Source organism: Harmonia axyridis, chromosome 1 (assembly GCF_914767665.1).
Source record: "Harmonia axyridis chromosome 1, icHarAxyr1.1, whole genome shotgun sequence".
NCBI lineage: Eukaryota > Metazoa > Arthropoda > Insecta > Coleoptera > Coccinellidae > Harmonia > Harmonia axyridis.
The window spans coordinates 39890029-39912376 of record NC_059501.1 but is presented as its reverse complement, the minus strand read 5'-3'; the positions used below and the strand labels follow the sequence as shown (position 1 = coordinate 39912376).

The following is a 22348-nucleotide window of genomic DNA, read 5'->3' as shown; positions in this document are numbered from 1 at the left end:
GAGGAATCCCCTTACTTTGGCACAGACGAGATTGCAGAAATAAATGCCGTGCGACGCGTGCATATGAAGCTCAAGTAATATCAACTAGCTTGATATCAATTCAAGCAATAAATATCTAAAATCAAGTCAAGCTCATATATGTATATCGAGCAGGATCAAGCTTCTCAAAAAGCCTGGTGTGCACATATTGTAAATCATTTCATTTTCGGATATGTATTATATATAATTATCAATTGTTGAAGAAAAACCGCGGTATTTACAAATATTTGATTGAATGATTAACTCGTTGATTGCGGTTTAACATCTAATCACAGAAATGATTGGATCGTGCCAATCACCACATTAAGAGTATTGAGCTATTAGTCTTCCATAATTTCCACATTGAAATGATTTTGATAACCTTTTTTTTATATATTTCGCCGCTTTTAGTGTTATCTTTTTTTCAGGAAAGATATGAATACTATGCGTATTGTTATTCTTTCAAATGAAATTGGTACGGTAAATTCCATACACAATTCAATATACAAGGAAGCTCTTTGTTTACATTTGTTTCGATAAATCAAGATTTGATATGAGGTGATTTATTTAGACGGAAAATTCCTTTATGTCCTTCTTTGATGTAGTTGCAGTGGAAAGTTTTGAATTCCTGAAGCCAGTGGCGGATTTACCAACAGGCTTGATAGACTGGAGTGTATGGCGCCAGTCCTGCAAATTTAGACCAAAAATTATTTTATATCTTGAAGAACTGAAACGAAAAATTATTATATACACAAAGATGCCTCATTTAAGACGAAATTTTCAAGTGCTCGTACCTGAACAGGTCGCTCACCATGTATGTATGTTTCGAATTTCGAGCTGAGAATGGTCACAAACGATAAGTTTTATCTCACTGATGAACTAATTCATCCTCAAATTCAATATGTGATCAATTTCGTTCCTGAGGTAAGATTCAGGTTAGTTATTTCGGTTTTAAGGAAAATTATATACTCTAATTAATTGCCTCAAATTCAATTATGTCCGGCTAGCCGTAAGTACCTCAAGTCCCGATGGAAAAAACTTGGAAACGTTAAATTATCAAAGTAGGTTCGAATGCCGCGGTTGAGTTCGTTAATGTGCCACATCCGAGCTTTCGGTCGAAATTTTGTTTTTTTGTTAATTCTAAAATGTCAGATTCGACCGAGATTAACATTGTATTTGATTATGAAATAAGAATTTCAAAAATTTATGTAAAATTCTTTGTAGATCGCCTCATTAGAATCATAGAAAATTCAAACAGAATATCGAAGAAAAACACTAATTTGGAGAAAGAAGCCTTTAAGCAGCCGTTCATTGATATGCCAATTGCACCTTTGGTCTTCTATGGTCTTCAATTGGCACAATTGGCGCATAAATACATGACTGCTTAAAAGCTTCCTACTTCACGTTAGTTCTTTCCACTTTTCTTTGTCTTCACTCTTCTGAAGTCATTTGAAATATTCTCATAAAAATGGACACTTAATATTCATTTTTCAAACTCGCTAAATAAATTAGAAATTTCTCATTTGATTAACCCTTAAAACTTTCAATTATCTCTTACGACTATATTTTACACTATTCAATTGGGTGTAGAGGAGTCTGTCCTCTTGAAAAATATTTAGAGTTTATTTATTATTTTATAGTAGATTTTTGCCAAAAGAAAACATTTTTTTTTGTGAGGGGCCTAGAGTTAATAGCTTCCGAGATGAATTGAATTAAAGAAACAAAAATTAAAATTCTTTATTTTAATTTTTATTATTTGCTGTAATAATTGTTATTTCATAACATTTTTCGTCGTAATTAATAGTTATTTTCTTAACAACTGCGGAAATTGTTAAGCTTAGACAATGGCTTTTCTTTGAGGTTGACGTTGGTTGTTGCTCGAAAACCCATTAGGTCTGCATTCAGAAAACACAAATGGACAGTGAGTTTCTGTTAGAAAATCAAAAATCATCTTGCGAAGCCCATTTATCGACATCTGTGTCGGTATTTAGGAAACAGCATCATATTTCAAATGTACCTATTATCGTCACCCCTATTTCTCATTAAATTTAAATATGAAATTAATATTAATTGATCTACTCCTATTGAATAATATCTTCAATATTCAACTGCTTTTGAGCAATTAATAGTATCTACTAACAAACAACGTGAGTTGTAATAACTCACTGCTATAACTCACTTTAATAAATCGGAAAATATGGCTCTGTGCTTCTATACTTCTATGCTTCTATTCAGTTGACCGAAAGAGAACATTCCATTATTGTTATTGAGGGGAGGAATGTCACTTTGACAATTTTGACGTTTATTGGTAAATATTATGGTTTGTCAATAAAGTTCTTTCTCTATTCTTGTATTTTAGTATTGATTGTTATAGTCGTAGATAAAGTAAAGTATTCAACTTGCAGTAATGGTCATAACTCACTTGATGAATTACAGCAAACTTCATCTGCGTGAGTTATGACTTACATTACATTGAATAATATACTAATTTTCCATGACAATGAAGATAATTGGGATATATACCTCACACCAGAATATTAGATTTGATAAGAGGCTAATTTCAGATATAGAACTGAGATCCCAATTCCTTCATGAATGTGATATTCGAAATCTTCCATTGAAAACTCGATGTCCATGTAGGTATAATCAGTGGCGTGCTTAGCTTACATCACCTAACGCGCTTCCCTGGACCTAGTGTTCTTCAAATGAAAATTATTTCCTTCGATTCTATTCCATTTGCGAGCTTTAACTAAAAATTACATTTTATTGATTTTCTACAACCTGTATCTTTTCAACCGAGCCGAATCGGAAAAAATGGCAAAGCAAAAAAGTATTTCCTTTGACCTCAAAAATTGCGGTTGATATATATGTATATGTCAATGACATATTCTGTATAATATAGGTGCTAAATATATAATGTACTGAAGCGAGGATTCAAACATTATGATTTTGAAAAGAGGCAAATTATCGCAACTCTTCCCTTGGAAGAATTAAGGAAAGAAAAACCTATTCTAGACAATATTATGAAGAAAATTACAATAGACAAGCTCCCTGGCTGGAACTAAAAGTCATTTTTCATTTTGTTTGCCTTGTATGTCATTTTCTAGTGAAAATAGCTCATGAAATGGTTTTTCTGATATAAACAATTTACATGAATTGAAACGAGAACATGAAACATGAACAAAGGACATTGTAGTACCAAATCTCATATACTGAATATTATGAAAGAGGAAACTTTTGGAAAAACAATAATCCTATTTATTATGGTAATATAATTCTTTAAGGCTAATAAAATTCTTTAATAGCGAAATGAATGAAGGTATATTTCAGATAGTATACGAAATATAGAAAAAAGGAATTCTAAAGAACTTGAGACAATACTTGAAAGATTACAAATCTTAAAATTTTATATCTCAGAATCGGAAATAAAATGTATTTATGTCTACCTACGACTGCGATTTGTCCACCAAAATTCGAATCAGGTAACTAACATTGCAACCTTGATCTTGTTGCACCATTCATAAAGAATTCATTCTTGTTCAGGATAGAAACAGACACGCTAAGTTCGCGTGGCTTAAATATTGATTCACTCCCACCTCTGCCAGTAGGTACTGACCTAGGATCCAGCTGAGAAATAATATAATGTTGGAAAAAACGCTCTATTAAGTTTAATTCATTCTACAGTATTATCAATCCTTTCCAAAGAGCTATCAAAATGAAATCCGACAAGGAATTCAAGATTTTTTGTGGTAATATAGTGCATAGTGTAAGCCCCTCGGAGGTCGAGCTCCTAGAAAATGGATTTATCGTAGTTGACGGAAATAAGGTCAGTCTGAATAATTTTTATCTGTAACAATTTCAATAGATTTCGGATATTTCTGTCAACAGTGTTTGGCGCTGATAAAAAATGAGAGATGATGAACGGAAATTATTATAACAATCGTTAGATTAGTCACTCACGTTTGAAGGTTTTTTTCAACTCTACCTATAATGCTTTTTCCCGGATCCTCTGCACTTATACATGCTTTTGGTTTTAGCGTTTCATTTGTAATTACTTAATGAGTGAATCGCTATGCACTCTCTTATCGGTAATAGTCACGAAAATATAATTTATTGCCTATTATACGCGCGTTACAAATTGCAAACTGTTACAACAAAAGCAATTCCTAGAGTAGACGTCATTTGAAGTTGATTAAATATTTCAATCAAGTTTTACGATTGCTCTTCGAAGTAAGGAATTATGGATTCTTGTTAGACTTAAATGCAACGGATAATATTGTGATTCAATTTCTAATTACAGCTTTGTGGTTAAGGACCGTGTTTAATTTGTTCCATCAGATGTGCTAAAACTACTAATAATCTGAATATAATTTTTTGTTTTTTTTTTCCACGTCTTTCATTTTGTAAAATCTTAATTTCACTGGAAAACACACCTTAGCTCCACAAAATTAATCAAATCCATTAAAAATTTGGATGAAAATATGATTACCTATTATGCATTATACTGTTAGTCCTTTTGAATACCAATATTCTTTGGACCAAAACTTTATTATCGTTGATAATAAACAAAAGGAGCTGAGAATTACATAATTGCCTCTATCAAAATTGCATCATTTCCTCCATCAAGTGAATAGTTTGATAAAACTCATGAAAGATAATTCTTCTGATGCATGTCATAGAGTAACCTATTAGTAGCTTAATTTGAGCAATCTACAACATATTCGTTCATTTCAAGTAGTGAATATACCAAAGGTGGTATTTTCCAGTTGAAAATGTTCAACTCTCATAGTTTATAACTCGATGCTCGATTTAAAATCTTTTAATTCAGGTGAAATGATAATCGTCAAATTTAATTCGTTGATTTCCAGCCTTAATTAGTGGATCGAATTTTCAAAGAAATATGCTACATCATCGAATTTTAGTATTTATAATATTTTCAATGATGAATATAATAAATCTTAATATATATATTTCTTGTGTGCGTGTGTATGTGACTGAACTCCTCCTAAACGACTGGACCAATTTTGATGAAATTTTTTGTGTGTGTTCGTGGAGATTCGAGAATGGTTTAGATTTACAGTTTGGTCTACTGGAAAATGTTTTTTCAATTAATTTCTTATTTATAAGGAGTTGTTGATTTTGGAATGTCAAACGATGACATTTTGTGGCTTAGACATAGAAAATCCGTGTTTTTCTCACGGCCAATTGTACGTTGCGTGTTCCAGAGTTGGAAAACCATCGAGTTTGTTTGTTTATACTCCTCATGGACTAACTAAAAATATTGTACATCCAATGGCATTACGATAAATTAAGTTTTTGTAAATTAAAAAAAAATAAATATATATGTTATACAATGTTTTGAGTGCAAGCTTTTTCACCTTTCATTAAAATGAGTTAAAGTTTTCATTTACGATGCTGTTATTTATTTAACAAAGTAATAACTTTTCAATAATAATTTTCATCAAAGCGGTCCAGATTGTTTCAGCTCATTAAAAAAAGTATGAAATTAAAGACGTGTGTACAGGACAACGTCTGTCGGGTCCGCTAGTAATACTGTATAATCGTTTCCGAAAAAATTTCCCTTCGCAATTTTGACAAATTACGTTTTCGATTTGTACAATTTAGACCTCGAGTTGAAAATCTATCCCGCTACGATTACTTTTGAATCACTTTGTATCTATCAGTGTTTACAATCTTTCAGGAGATAAATATTTTACCCAATTTTTCTGACTGATCTATATTCGAATCTATTCCAATTTATGTGAAAGAAACTACTTTCAACAATTAATAAGGTCATAAAATACAGGGTGTCTCATTAAAAAGTGTTCAATAACTCAACAACGAATCAGAATTTGTAAAAACACTCAGACAGGTCGATTTTTTATGAAAGGAGACATGATCTGGGATACAAAGCTTGTCTCTACTAGCAACCCCCCGGAAAGGGTTGCAACCCCGTCAGGAATTTGAATAGGGAAAGTGGTTAGTTTTGGAGCAGAAATGTATGCACGGATTCAAATTTGTATGAACCTGAAGTTTGTGTTATAATAAAGTGAATATTCACAATGTTCTAATTCATTATATAAATTTCTGTTGAAAAAAAAACAAACGGTATTAGTAAAAATTTACTGCAAATGCTCAAAGTGCTCGCCATTAGATTGCATGCTGCGGTTTTGCATCGGTCAGCTGGAGTTTACGTTTTGGATCAGTAATCGGTCTGACCCTGTTTACGTTAGGCATCGGCCAGTAGAAATTATACGATCAATTAGAACATCTCTGAGCAATTGCAACTGATTTTGAACTACGTTTAATGCAAATAGTTTCCATAATTTTCATCTCATTCAATTGGAGTTATTCCCATTGGCAGTCGTTGCTTGTTTTTGAATTCACTTGCATTTGCTCAGTCTATCTCAGTCATTATAATAATAATAATAATAATGTCTTTATTTTCACAAAAAAGTTACAATAATTCTTATCTTATCTTATTTTAGTTATTAGCTAGTTTGATTTATTGTGAAAAAAGGCGGAGTCCAGTTATGCTCATGCATATTCTGCTCTACTCAACCCTTATTACATCAGAAAACCTGAAACCGTATTATTTTCAGGTGGAAGATAAGAACTTATCATCTTTTACAGATTCCTTCGGAATTCGAACGCAAATAGAGATTACTAGATGCTCACTCTGTGAGAGCCAATTTGTAAGCGTATGAGTTGTTGGTGGATGCGATGAGATAGCGAATGCAACAATGATTTCTATTCCGAATACAGATGTCTATTGGATCTTGTGGTGTATGAACTGAAGAGATCATTTCAAACATTCATGATTTCGTATTTTGGAGTTCTTGTTCCTTGAATATCATCTAACATCTATTATTTCATCACAATGTCTAGTATATTTTTTTAATTTCGTGCAAGCAATGGTCTAATACTTTTCCAATAGATGACTTCAGTTATGTGTATCTCGCGCATAGATATAGAATAATTAACACAACAAAAATTGGCAGGATCATTGGGTGTGACGCGACAAGCCATTTCAAAACTCCTTGAAGTCATAGGAATGAATCAGAAACAAGGAAATTGGTCTTACGAGTTGAAGCCGAGAGATGTTGAACGGCGTTTATTTGCTTCTGAACCGCTGTTTGCAAGGCACAAACGGAATGGATTTCTGCATCGCATTATGATTGAAGACGAAAAATGGGTTCATTACGATAATCCCAAGCGCAGAAAATCATGAGGATGTCCCGGCAATGCTTTCACGTCAACGGCGAAACCGAATTAATACGGTTCCAAGATCATGCTTAGTATTTAGTGGAACCAGCTCGGCGTAGTGTATTATGAGTTGTTAAAACCGACTGAAACAATTTCAGGAGATCGTTATCGAACGCAAATAATGCATTTGAGTCGAGCTTTGAAAGACAAACGGCCGCAATACAACGAGAGACATGATAAAGTGGTTTTACAGCATAACAATGCTTGACCCCATGTTGTGAAAGTGGTCAAGACATACTTGGAAACGTTGAAATGGGAAGTCCTACCCCACCCGCCGTATTCTTTAGACGTTGCTTCGTCGGACTTTCACTTGTTCGGAACACTGGCACACAGCCTGGCTGACTAGCACTTCCGGTCTTATGAAGTAGTAAAAATTGGATCGATTCGTAGATCGCTTCAAAAGATGACCAGTTTTTTCAACGCGGGTTCCGTACGCTGTCCGAAAGATGGGAGAAAGTAGTGGCCAGCGATGGACAATACTTTGAATCATAAATGTATAACCAATTTTTTACAATAAACTTCGAATTTCGGGAAAAAAAAAGTTATACACCTATGCAGTTTATTTTTTTAATGGTTTAGTTTTGTGTGATCTTTGAGAATATGCAAATTTATTATCAAAATTCCGATATACAGAGTGTTTTTCAAGGATACAATCGTTTCGTCCTCCTGTATCTCAGTAACAAAGCCAGTCAAAGTCAGTGAATGTGGTATATCTAGACATTTCGGTTTTCCAATGAAACACTTTGTATAGGTACAGCATTCATTTACGAATAGCATATTCAAGTCAATATTATCTTAGTCAGTTTATATTATTTGAAATGAAGGAGGACATATAAGTAATACTATTAGTCAACCTTATTTGAAGATAAATCATGTCTTTATTTGTTGAGTGATAAAAATGATCAAAATCAACAAATGCACGAAAATTCAATAGAAGAAATCCGTACAAATTGAAAATAAATGACGACATTCTCCATATTAGTGTCTCAACAATAACAAATAAACAGCACCTAATGTGCGCGGCTTGTCAGAAATTTCTATTCCGTACCTTCAATATAAATCTCAGGAGTCGGTAAAAAAAAATTCAATCAGCCGTGAAATTTTCAAAGTTCGTCCGCGGGCATGAAATGTTTTGACAAAAATCGATTTTTATACTGTATTGATTATCTAAGCTCGAGAACGAGATTCTTTGATTTTGATGGAAAATATCGATCATTAAAATAAAAAAACAATTAATCTTAAGTTGTCAACAAATAATAATATAACCTTATTATCCAATCTCAGTACTCCTATATATATTATATATAATAATATATATACAGAAAATTCTTTGTAATGTACATAACACTTGACCATAAAAATTAAGAAAACATGTTCATTCTCAGCCCATTTTTACTTTTGCACACATGGTAAATTGGTATATATAATTAAATTGCTATTTCAAATTGGCCCCGTTCTCCAGAAACGTCTAATAGGCCGTCGAACTTGAAACACTCTGTATAATGTATATAATATAATCTTTTTTCCGTAAAGCCCTAGCGTTTATCGTTTCGGAATATTGATTATTGATGGACGACGTTCAAACCGCGTACACACTTTTCCTGCGCAAGTTCTGAGTTTTTCTGAATAGGTTCATTCAATTATAATGAATAGTTCTTTCCAGAGAAGGACATATTGGATAACGGATGGATTGATTGAGTCGAAAAGTGAAAGAGATCGTTTAAAGAAACATTTAAAACAAAATTTAACAGGCGAAAACATTTTGTACTATGAAAAATATCGAAATATTCTTAACCAGGCAATCAAAGATACTAAAAAAGAATTTCAACAAGATCATTGAAGCACATAATGATCCTAAAGCAATTTGGCGAACTATAAAGGAGTTATCCAATGGAAAAAAAAAACGAATAATTGCATCAACTTTCAATTTGTGAATGATCAAGGTTCTTATTCAAATGACGAGAAACTTGTCATTTCTTTTAATAAATATTTCGTAAATGAATGATAAAGGGTACAAGAAAATATTCAAATACTCACCAACTTCTGGTAGTAATTGTAAATCTAAAAATCTTAGGGGATCATTATTTCTCAAACCAGTTAACAAAAATGATCTGATTAAAAACATAAATACTTTGAAAGTCCTGGCGAAGATGAAGATCATATAACGTCCATAGAAATAAAAAACGAAATATAGAAATAAACACCACCTGAAGGGTGGTGATCCTTCTTTCTGTAATAAACAATTTTGGGAAAATTTTTGAGAAATGCTTAAAAGAAGAAAATAAGCTCATCAATCAATATCAGTTCGAATTTAAAGAGAAAAAAAGTACCAATGACGCAGTTTTCCAGCTATGTAGTCAAATTCACAACAATTGGCAGAATAATAATAAAATCTTGGCTGTATTCATGGATCTTGAAAAAGCATTTGATACGGTATCTCATGAGAGGCTGTTAGAGAGATCTGAACAACTTGGTATAAGAGGAAAAGCTTTAATGTTGATAGAAAACTATTTATCAAATAGAAAGGTGACATAATAAAATTTTTCATCATATAGAGTGCAAAATACCATTATAAAAATATTTTTGAAGAAACCTTGGATATTCCCAACTAAAAATTTATATAACGGAGGAAATATACAAAAATCCCCCCCTAGTATGACCGATACCCCCCGAAAAAAGAGTATCTCTCAAAATCAAAATGAATTTTTGATTATTCGTCTCCCTAGACGAGATTTTCCCTTGGAGAAAATTATCTGGATTAAACACTGATATAAATATCCTTCAATTAATGGCAGATTATATTTATTACATAGGTTCTGTTAATGTGCTTGCTTTGATTTATGCAATTGATATCGGTCTCTTTGGGTACATTGATTAAAGTATTCAGTTATTTCAGATCGTTGCAATAGGATCTGGTGAATCTCTAGAATCTACCAAGTTGGATCTAAATATTAACAAATTCAAGGAGACTAATCTGAAACCGTCCCAGCTTCTTATACCTGGGTTTATAGATACACACATTCATGCCGTTCAATATCCCAATTGTGGTTTGGGGTATGATAAGCCTTTGCTTGAATGGTTGAACGACTACACTTTTCCCATGGAAAAGCAGATGAAGAACGAAGAATTTGCTGAAAGAGTTTTCGAAGCTGTGGTGGTAAGGACATGTTCATAAATTTCTGGTCAAGAATCACTAATTTTTTTCATTTGGAAATATATAAGCAAGGAAAATATTATAGTTGCTTTGCATATAATATATTTCGCAATAAAGCTTCAGTATACCCTCTGTTTCAATAAGAACATGTCTTCAATTATTTTTTTCTGATTAGGAACGGTATCTATTATATAGCTATCATATTTAAGATTAGATACCTATTTATTTAACGATAGGATGTCAAAATTCAGAATATGTTCTGAAGTAACGAAATCTGATGAAATAAATGCGTAATTGCAACAAAAATATTCAATTTGAAATAATGATGAACTTAAAATTTTTGTATTTCTATTAAGGTTCACTTCAGCTGAAATGTATCTTAAGATCTGAGATTTTGTCTATTCCCTCCGATTTGAAAGTTGTAGTCAATGCGTAGACATGGTGGAGGGTACTGAGTTACTGACTACTGATGGTAATGAAACTTTGTTTCAGTACTACACTTTTTGGTTTGTTGTAGTTTTGTACCTGCAATCGATCTGGAGAAAAAAAAACAGCTCTCTATAGTAATTCTCAGGAAAATCCAAATTATTATAAAGATCCAGTTAGGTGATAAGTAAATTAATTATAAGTTTTGGTACTTATTTACTAACTCTGTAGCTTAGATTAGTAAAGATTCAATGAACTGGTTAAGCATCCATTAAAAATAAGTAGGACTACAAGAAACACCTCATTACTCGAAAACAGAGCGATTGTGGGCTCACGTTTATGGGCCCTTTTATTTTCAAAATTATCCAAGGAATCTCTCATTTTCCTACGTAACTCAAATTCAGGAACATCCAGTATAAAATAAGACAATCGAATTGGTATCAAAAATTATTTCTAGTAATTTGGTTCAAACTTCGTTATCAAACCTCTTTTTCTCACATTATAGATATAAGTAAACAATGTCGTCAACAATTTTTATTCGATTAATCATGATATGATATCACATTATACAGGGTGTTTCCTAAACATGCGGCAAAAATTCGGGGGGTTGTTCCTTGGACTATTTTAAGCATGTTTTGTCCTTGGATGATTTTTGAAAAACCTCTTTGTTTCGAAGATACAGGGCGAACAACATTTTTCATATTTTTAAAATTAATAATAGTTTAAATAAAAATGCGTACCGCACTGTGTTTACTAAGTAGGTACAATTTATTTTTAAATTTGTTTAACAACATTCCAATTACGGCCAGTTTTTTGACTAAAAATTGCTAATACATCACAAAACGAATTCAAATGAAAACCGTGTTTAATCTGTATTCCTTTACCATCTGCACTTATCAATTTTTAGTCAAAAAACTGGCCGTTTTAAGTAATTGAAATGTTGTTAAACAAATTTAAAAATAAATTGTACCTACTTAGTAAACACAGTGCGGTACGCATTTTTATTCAAACTATAAAAATATGAAAAATGTTGTTCGCCCTGAATCTCTGAAACAAAGAGGTTTTTCAAAAATCATCCAAGGACAAAACATGCTTAAAATAGTCCAAGAAACAACCCCCTGAATTTTTGCCGCATGTTTAGGAAACACCCTGTATACCTATTGAAGAAGAAAATTTTGGTAATTTGGTCCAGTGCTGACTGGATTAATTCGACATTCTTATTGAGATTCGCAAATTTCAGGAAATTAATCTTCTTGTCACAGCTCAAATTAATGGATAACTGACTCATCAAAATAAACTTTTTTCTTCTTATTATTATTATTATCTGTTTTTTTTTTCAGAATAGGACTTTGAGTAATGGAACGACTACCGCCATGTACTTCGCCTCCTTATATGAACACATTTCTCTCTTATTAGTGGAGTCTGTGGTAAAACATGGCCAAAGAGCCCTGATTGGCAAAATAAATATGAATGTAATGTCTCCATCAGATTATATAGAAAGTGAGAATGATTCCATCAAAAAAACCATTCAGTTCATCAACAAAGTGAAGAAATTAGATGTGAGTTATATTTGCGTTTCTTTACCAAATTCGTAGGTTATGTAAAGTTTCTTAATTATGAGTACAGTTGCGGTTTTCGTTTCACTACACTATTTTTTAACGTAACAAAGATAGCACAAACAGATTTGATTTACAAAGTTATAGTTTCTGTGCTTCAGGATGATTTTAGAATCTTCCCATTCTCAGAAATCGCCCATATCTGGCCTATTGCGAAATATTTTGATATTTTGAAATTGTTGAAACGGGCAGTCGTTGATATTTTTACGTAGAATCTGGTTGCGTTGTTGCAGCTATAGATATATGCATAGTATAAAGAATTCTTTATACTATGATATGAGTAACTATAACTTCCTACACATTATAAGGAATTCATTTATTCTCTTTAATGTGTTACTATTGTTGCCCTGCCTACTGAGGTGACTAAGAAAAATTTTCATAGTGAGAAATTGCACTAATTGAAAACGTTTCAACTTGTTGACAGACATGGGAAAACTTAGAAAATTATGTATTGGGTTCTAAGAATTTCCCTCTCCCACGCCTACGGCCTTGTCTCAACCAATAATAAATAAGAGTTTTCCTATTTCTTTCGCTATGAAAGAGTAATTCTCTAAAATAAAAATTATACATAATACTGTGCAAATCATGAGCAATATACATTACAACGAAAAATCTTTCGGCCGCTGAAAAAAGGATAAAATACAAAATAAATAATAATAATAATAAATCAGCTGCCACATTTAGGTGGCATATTTCTCTTTGAAATCAAATAGAAAACTGAAGATTTAAGAAAATAAGAAATTAAAATTTACCAATTTACCAAACGGAAGTTCTGATAAATATTTCCGTCAAATTAGTTTTTTTGAGATTGTTTTGACGATGAGCATCACTGGGAAAACTGTTTTCATTGAATACTCTTCAGGTAGAAGAGTGAGAATTCTTATGTCTTCAGTTTTTGGAATAATTGCACACAGGTTCTGTAGCTGCGTATGGTAAGTTGCAGTGCAACAACAGGTAGGCCCGGGTTCGAATCTGGTAATATTTAATTATATCTAATAACAACTAATTCTAAATATGATTTTACGGAAAGTTAAGAAGGCAAAATCGTTGTAACTTCTACGAAATTGTTGATACACCTTTCCAAAATAAATGATGTGTTCGGGAGAACAACCACTGACTTTCGAGATTGGAAAAGTGGCTACATTCTGATCAACATTTTTTTTTCTAGTTGTTATTTCCTAGTTCCATTCATATTATAAAAATAAACCACACTAAAATTATCAGTCCATTGTTTGAAAATTATGAAATCTAAAATGCACATTGGTAATTTTGAGCAACGATTTTTGGATTTAATTTTTGTTTTTTGAATGAAAGATCGATTAGGTCTCATGTCTTGTCTACCGCAACTTAAAATATGGAAATTCACAGAATAGATCTAACGTTCTTTCGCATTTCTTTCATCAGAGATTTCATGAGAATAATTGTATAGTTGATTAATTTTAGCAACTCAGTGAATTCCATACTTTCATCTCGAATGTAGGAAGATCTTTGAAAAACTAGCATTTTTCTTATTTATCACTCTGTAGATACTTTTGTTATCTGAAATAATTTGAGATATTTTTAATATTAAACGATGATCCTGTGTAATAAGTTCTGTTAAATGTTAAGATTACTATTAAATAAGGTGGGCCAGTTTCTGTTGAGATTGTTACGTTTACTAAAATCTGAGAAATATTATATAACAGGAAAGAGAAGTAGAAATTGACTAGACAAACTCAAGCAAGCATATCATATATAAGTTCATAATTTATTCGTTTCCCTATAGATAGGGACAACCAATATAAATATTCGGTAGAATCGTGAGTGAAAATGATTTTATTGACTCAGCATTCTCGAATTCTCACAGATATTTATCAAGGAAAGCAGATGAAGTCAGAGAAATAATAACTTTTACTCTACCTACCAACACATGCCTACTGCGAACATGATAAAAAAAAGGAATATTTGATTCAGATTCAACAGTGTCGATTTTTCTATAACACTATTGTTGTTTTTTTTTTCTTACAGAATCATATATCAAAGAGAAAATATCAAAGTTCATTTCTGTTGGAAACATATTTCAGCGAATCTATAATAATATAAAAGATTGTTGCTTGACAATTTCGCGAATGACCTTTGTATTTCGTATTTACATCATAATCAAGAAATTTCACCTGCCTAAATTTTATCTTGAGTATTATTCGACATGAGTATTTCAGTCGAAAAGTAATATGATAACGTTCGGAAAATCCAAGAAATGAAGGATTTTGGGAAACACCAAGTTTTGAAGTATCAATTGAAACGTGTGATTTTTTAAAAAAAATACTATAGCAGTTATGAATTACAATTGTTATAGTGAATAATCCTCTCGATAGATGTAATCCAAATCTGATTAAGGATCTGATACTGATTATGTTTTCTTAGAATTTCGATTGACAGCAGAATTATTACCACTATATTGTGATTTGGCCAATGCTGAAATGGCATATACTCCATGGGGATGGTTCGTTATTTTGAACTTTTAAGTGCTCATTCCCAAATGTCATTAATCATTTCGGTATCGATTTTATCTTTGATGACATGTTTTTGTACCTACTCCTCTTTTCTTATTCGAATGTGTATAGTCGAAAAAGTCTGTCAGATGTTACATTTGGATTTGTCGATCTTTATTCCATGAAATTGAGATATAAGCGAACGGGACTTGAATCTTCATTTTCTTTATTTTTCACTAATCATTCGAAACGTTTTTCAAACTACCCTTCATTTGTGAATATTGGATTATATTTCATCCACCGAATTCGGCAGAAGATTATATGTACTTTTTTCGAATGAAATAAATTCAACAATAAGCTGCCCCATTGCCACGCCAAGTACATTCAAAGGAGCATATATGAAAAAGTTCTATTGCAACCCATTTGATTTATCTTCATCGTAATACTTGAGCATTCTCTAGAACTTTTTGTTCTAAGAAGCTTTGGAAGCTTATTTTCCTTTCTGGTGATTTTCGCAGCATTTATGAACCCCTGGCCAAAAGAGTTTTTTTGAATAGTAAATTATGCCTTAGAAATAGTCAATCTTTCCACATTCCATCCTATTACATAAATATTTCACATTAGATTTTTCATATTGTTCGTTTTTTTCTTCTTCATTCTAAAATCGTACTCTTCTAATAATTCCACAAATTTTTCGTTGTTTCTTGATGTAAGGAGTAGTTTCCGTCAATTGCTATTTTCAATAACTCCAAATAAGGGACGTTTTTCATTTCAAACGATGTATATACATATTGCAAAATTCAAAGATAAGCACTTAACTAGCAATTTGACGACGATACGTATTTTCAACAAGATATTATGCATCTAGTAGGAATAGCCTTTGTACCATTAGAATTTGTTATGCCAGCATTTGAAGTAATTTCCAAGAAGAACGTTATCCCTGAAGGTGCCAAGGAGTTTTATAAATCACTCCAATGATACATGGATAGGCAAATTTGAAAGGAGAGGGAGTCGGCAGCCTAATTTGAATTTTAAATCAAACTCTAAAGTGTTTTTGGAAGATTGGAGTAGAAGTTTGCAATTTAATGTGAAAAAACCTTTTTTATGAAAATTTTAAGAAGGGCTACTCCTTGAAAAAAGTGTGACTAAATCTGCAACAACTGATATGTCGAAGTGCTAAAGAACAGAGAGAATAACAAAATACTATAAGGATAATAATAGATTTTAGAATATTCGACAGCTATAGCTAATATTCATTTTATGGTTCTGTTAGTTTATTGAAAATCCTTAGTTATTTCTATCAATTGGGCGTATCTTTCAAATGTTTTCTCTATTTAATAACGCTTCTATCAATTTTATTTCCTTTTTTTATTCTATATTCCAACATGTATGTCCTACCATAAAATATTTTTCATTTAATTAAATTTCTTTTCAACCAATTATTAGAACTCATATTGAAATTAAAATGATACTATTGAATATCTTCTTCTATATAAAATATAAATAATTATCTATCTCGATTTTGAAATTTTCGTTTTTCATTCATTGAAGCATTCAATCATAACAAAATTGATAAAATGTCTTACAATGCATTGAATTTTTTTATCATTCGATTTTGAAATTGTTAATCTTGATGAATTGACACTGTTATGCATTAAAATTTTTAAGAGAATAGTATATTCTTGACAAACAAGCAAAAAATTGAAGTGTGTAGTGGATTTAAAATCTATAGGTTCGACACCTTATAGAACACAATCGGTGATATTTCAGGAGGTATCAGAAGGAAAAAATATTTCATGCGAAATTAATCCATTTGGAATTAAGTATTGTTTTTTATTGAATTGCAGAAAATTTATTTTTTCTTCACAATTCTGAAAAATTCCATTTTGATTTCAGAATCCATTAGTTCAACCAGTTATAACTCCAAGGTTCGCATTAAGCGTAGATATGTCCTTGATGAAAAGCCTTGGAAAAATAGCTCGTGAAGAGGACTTACACATTCAGGTATGTAAATAATAGAAAAGTTTCCGTTTCCGACATAACATCCATCCACCAGAAAAAGTATCTACAGTTTTTAATGAAAACTTTGAAATGCAATGTTCAAATTTATTATACAATATGTACTTACACAAGACAGTGAATTTCATACAATTCATTATTTTTCATACCCCAGCTGGGATAAGCCGAAATGAAATTGAAAAGATTCATATTATTGAATCAAGTAATTATCACTAAATCAAAATTTAAAAATGTACATACATATACGATTCATTATAATTTGATTTCAAAAATTTTTTTTTCTGAGTACTTTTCTGTCTCCATGTTCCATGTCCATTTACAAATAAAGGTATTGTAAACTGTGTGTAAACATTCGAAGTAACAGTTGAAGCCTTCTGATGTTTCATCTATCTCTGACTATGATGTCATCTAAGAATTGTTTGATCAATGGTGTTGTGAAACTTAACTTTCAAAATGAACTAACATGTTAGATAGTTTATTGGGGTATTTCCATCAATTGTGCGGTTGGTTGTTTGCGCACAGATGATGGAAATAGCCCAATAAACTATCCAACATATAGTCCATCGTCAATATCTAGACAAGAATTATGAAGTAACATAAAACCAAATTTTCATGAATGTTGTTGAATTCTTTTTTCAAATGTACCTACCTTGAACATATCATGTCAATCAGAGTTTCAGTTATTTCCTGTTTGACTTCACTTTCGGTGAAAACTTTGTGAAATTGAAATTTAGAAAGATAATATGTAAAAGTTTCAGCATAATTTTTTGAAAAGAGAATTAGAATAATTTTAATGAGAATTGATAATACACAATTTATAATTGTCCATGTAGATATTTTAGCCTTAGGAATGATATCCAGTAGGATTAATAAAAAGCGGTAAAAACGGTTCACCATGAAGTTAAAATAATTTATAAAGACACGTTATAATACAACACTGTCCAATTCAATGAATCAATTTTTCAGACTCATATATCGGAAAATCCTATGGAAGTTGAGCTAGTCGAACAGATCTATGGAATGAACTATGCGGAAGTTTATGACAATGCGGGATTACTCACACCAAAAGTAAGTATGTATTTTCATGAAAATAAATAACTGATATTCAAAAATCTTTACTATTCATTAACTAATACAAATAGGAAAAACACTTCTCGGTTTATTTGAAAATATTTTATTATGAATTTTGAGGTTTTGTTCACATCTAGATCTCTTTGATGTTAAAGTCATCGGTCGTTGAGGTTGAGGGTGGCCCAGAGAGTACGAAACGTTGGATACGAAATCTGATCACGTCAAATTGAGGATAATTTACTGTCGAATAAAAAATTCCTGAAACATTTTTTGATAATGTTTTAAATAAAGTGGGAAAAAAAGAAAAATCAAAATGACAGAATTTACTTTTCCTATGATTTCTCAATAACTGGCCCTGATAATCTCGATTTGTTTGAACTGCTTGACAATGCTCCTATGAATGCAACTTTTTCTCCATTCGACCGACCTTCTAACTCTTATGGTTTAAAAGTTACCAATACAATCCCATTGAAAAAGTGGCCACCCTGTATAGTTGTTCTCACCATCTGTCTCTGAAAATGAACGCAACATATCAATGATTTTATGCTCTAAAGGACTCTAACCTTTATTTTTTCACGAGTGTTTAATAAGTAACTATTTAGAAATAAAAAGGCATAATGGAAACGGGATTCGCAAAGTGTTAATATCTAGACAACAGTTTAATAAAATATATTGGAATAATACGTATTTTTTGTGATAACTGGTGTTTTTCTTTCTCTTCTTGGTCCGCTTTATATATCGAACCAAACTCTCCTTTTAATTGTCCTCTATCGTATTTTTATATCGAAATGTATAACCTCTTTGTTACAACTCAAAATGCCCGAGCACAGTCGTTTGTTTCAAGTCGTGGTTCTGATCTCTGAATTCACCAAATGGAAGGGACAAAAACCCAGGTCAATCAAACACCTCTTATATTCACACAAGTATTTTACAATGTGAATTTTTAAAATATCTGGTACCAGTAAAATTTGCATACAATAATTTACAAAACTGGAAATATATATCCGAAATTTTTATATGTACAAGAATAAACAATGAAATTTTCTAAACTAATTAAATTACTTCCCTGAAGAGGTAAAAGTCCTAGCTCTATACTGAGCCAATCTTCCTCTACCGAAGTTGATAAAAACGTAGGTCTAACAGTTCTTCAAGAGTAAGGAGAGTAGATTTCGGCTTGTAAACTGAGAATTGAAAATGATGTTGGGCTGTCTTTTGACGAGGGACTCTCAATGTAATAATCTAGCTTTCTGCTTTTATCAGGAACTCCAATCAGGAATTAAGTATAGAAAAAAATACCAAAAAAAAACCTTTTTTGAGGGTTTTACGAATATAATAGAGGAAAACAATTACATAAATTTCGCTTCGATAATTATCGATATTCATTAAAAGAAACCAGAAAAAGAAATGATATGACAGTTTCACTGTATCGGGACATGCACGAAGATACGCATTGGCGTACGTCCAAATTTTCGTCAACTTTCTTGTTTAGTTGAATTTGCAATGTAGCTTGCAACAAAAATGTCCTCCACAAGTTCCATGTAGCTTTTTCAACAATTTCGGTATTCAAATCCATCAAACTATCTGCTGATTTTTGCACCATTATAATTTTTCAGATATGACCATTTGAGAATTCGATGTGACCAGTTGGTCTTGATTTGAGAGATCATCCCATTTTGACTTCCTTCTTTATTTCTTGCCGACCGAAAGTCGTTTAAGGTCAGGATCATTTTCTTGTTCTTTCTCAAATTTTTTGTTCTACCAATCGTCTACAATGATGTCGTTCTCATAAAACCTTGTTTCTTCCTCTTTGCTACCAGTGTTAGTTACTGGGAAAGATTCTTCTCGACTGCTTCGGTGTCAGTATGCACTCTTCCTGAACGATCTTTGGTTTGACTCGTTTGGTTGACTTAGGAATAGCAGATTCTGGAGCATTTACTCAATTGATCCATTTTCGAATGGTTCTAAGGATCAAGAACTTAGTACACTGTCATTTCGATACTATCTAAATCGGTTTTGAAAAGCCGAAAAGCAAGCAAAGAGATATGAGTATCTCTTTGCTTTGTAAGGACTTTCTTCAAAAAACGTATGAAGATCTTATTCACTTATTCAACCAGAACTCTCACAACATATGAGTTCAATTTGAAAATAAGATTCTATCCAATACTAGAACTCCAACTTTGTTGAAATATTTCAAGAAAAAGACAATATTGGATAACTGAAGAACTAAAATTTGATTTTGTTCTCCTAGACCATTCTGGCGCATGGAGTACACCTTTCAGATGAAGAAATTGATCTCTTATCAGATAGAGGTGCGAGCATCTCCCATTGTCCTGAATCAAATTGCCTATTGAGATCGGGTATATGTAAAGCGAAGAAATTAATGGAGAGAGGAATCAATGTTAGCTTAGGAACTGGTGAGATCTCTCAATATTAATATTGAGGCAATATTCTTTTACGTTTTATCTATTTCTAATTACAGATGTTTCCGGTGGTGCTTCACCTTCTATAATTAATGCTATGAGAGCTGCTATATCTTCATCAATAAATTCAACCTTCAATTCTTCTGAAAAATGTGAATGTCTAGATTGGAAAGAAGCATTTTATTTAGCTACCTTAGGTGGAGCTCGTGGTAAGTTGTGATATGAATACCACTAAAAAAAATTACTTCATAATAATTTGAAAGATCTTGTCCTATAGGACAAGTTTCTCATTCGATTATCGTTGATGACGAAAAATTGAATTTATCTTTATTCCTTGTTAATGCGCCATCCAAAACTGAATTCATATTCATTCATACATGTTTTCTAATGAGAATGAAAAGTAGTATGTATGATCCAGTTACTTATTGTTTCCCTGTAAATAATTGCGATGGTCAACCGGATGCTTGGAGACCTATTAGCCTCTTCAAGTGCCAAGGGCATGACAAATTCAATGAATTTACAGGGAACGAATGGTTATTGTAAATAACGCGAAAAGGATGTGTTATTCTTCGGGGTGTCGAAGAATGTGATATGTCGATTGTAAAACTTAAGAGTTATGGGGTTGGGAAAAGTTTCAGAATTACGATTATGCCAGATGGGTTACATCTGTTTTCTCAGGCTCTAGTCCTTCTAGAATATTCGATTCCCAGGAATCCGCGAAGATCTGTGGGGGCGGTACGGCAAAAGCCCTGATTGGACTAGGGGGATGGTACCTTCCCCTAAGGGTGTGGTCAAACCGTGAGAGGTCTATATTCGAGAGAGGGTAGTTTAACTTAAATCAAAGACGAGACAAGTTCGGTCGGTCAACTTAAGACGTAAGACGAAAAGACTGTTCGCGGACTAGATTAAGACGAGTCGCGAACAAGTTAAAGACGAGACGACCGGAAACTTGAAGTACGACGAAGACGTTTCGAGTAATCAATTAAACTAGAGTTAAAGAAGAAATTCAGTACTGTAGCGAGAAACTTGTTAATTAAGACGTAATTATGATCTTCTCAATACTGAGTTTGTACTGTATAATTGTGGCTTTGTAAATAGATGTAAATAATTCAAAAGAGTTTAATTATTACAAATCCAACAAAGTCACGGAGAAAAAGACGAAAGGCCAGGTAATCGAATCATACCTCTAGACGACCGATTAACCAAGCCTACATGTATAATAATTTTTATTTCTCAAAACATATCGAAAATGCCTGATCAATTATATTATTTTTTCACTTCATTTTATGAGTACTAATATCATCTTATATCTAAGTAAAATCAAAAATTGTACATAGGTAATATAATTTGTTTCAGCACTGAGGTTGGACGACAAAATAGGAAATTTTGCTAAAGAGAAAGAATTTGACGCTCTCATAGTGGATTTGGATGTCAAAGACTCTGCTTGCGATTATTTGCTACCAGTATCACCGATAGAAAATCTTCAGAAATTCATATTCACAGGAGATGATAGAAACATTCTAAGCGTATTTGTTGCTGGAGAGAAAGTTAAATGATATTTGCCATAATTGATTTTTCGTTATTTATATTCATTGAAGAGAATTAGTATTGGAAATAAGTTTTTATATTCGAATTTTTCAAAACACATATTTCATTCAACATCTCCACGAAGAAAGAATTCAGTACAATTAAGTTTTACTGCTCACTCGTGAATCATATTTTGGATATTTTTGAAAATATCTGTAGTCATTTTAAGCTGAAATAAAAATAAAATTTTTGTATAGTTATTCATTCAGTTTTTCATAACTCTCAATTCCTATAAATTAAAAAAATAAAAAATATTTGAAACATTTTATCACAATTTGAGACTTGTCTACTCACTCAATA

The 22348-nt window shown here is 32.0% G+C and overlaps 1 protein-coding gene and 1 long non-coding RNA gene across 2 annotated transcripts; one reads left to right on the top strand and one right to left on the bottom strand.

Annotated features, from left to right (window-relative positions):
- Positions 1-1740: 1740 nt before the first annotated feature.
- Positions 1741-4194, bottom strand: LOC123671375. Its single transcript, XR_006746086.1, has 2 exons — positions 3979-4194; positions 1741-1947 (listed from the first exon to the last, which is right to left on the bottom strand). It is a non-coding gene; the product is annotated as an uncharacterized LOC123671375 (long non-coding RNA).
- LOC123671374 (guanine deaminase) lies at positions 3565-22248 on the top strand. Its single transcript, XM_045605167.1, has 8 exons — positions 3565-3844; positions 10181-10441; positions 12205-12423; positions 16848-16955; positions 17937-18038; positions 20290-20455; positions 20521-20670; positions 21818-22248. Exons 1-8 carry the CDS (start codon positions 3734-3736, stop codon positions 22015-22017), a joined length of 1317 nt encoding a protein of 438 aa, XP_045461123.1. The 5' UTR covers positions 3565-3733; the 3' UTR covers positions 22018-22248.
- The last annotated feature ends 100 nt before the right edge of the window (positions 22249-22348 follow it).

Coding starts and splice junctions, on each gene's coding strand:
- LOC123671374 (XM_045605167.1), top strand. CDS start 3,734: ATGAAATCCGACAAGGAATTCAAGATTTTTTGTGGTAATATAGTGCAT. Junction 10,442..12,204: donor GAGTTTTCGAAGCTGTGGTG/GTAAGGACATGT, acceptor TTTTTTTTTCAG/AATAGGACTTTGAGTAATGG. Junction 16,956..17,936: donor AAGAGGACTTACACATTCAG/GTATGTAAATAA, acceptor TCAATTTTTCAG/ACTCATATATCGGAAAATCC.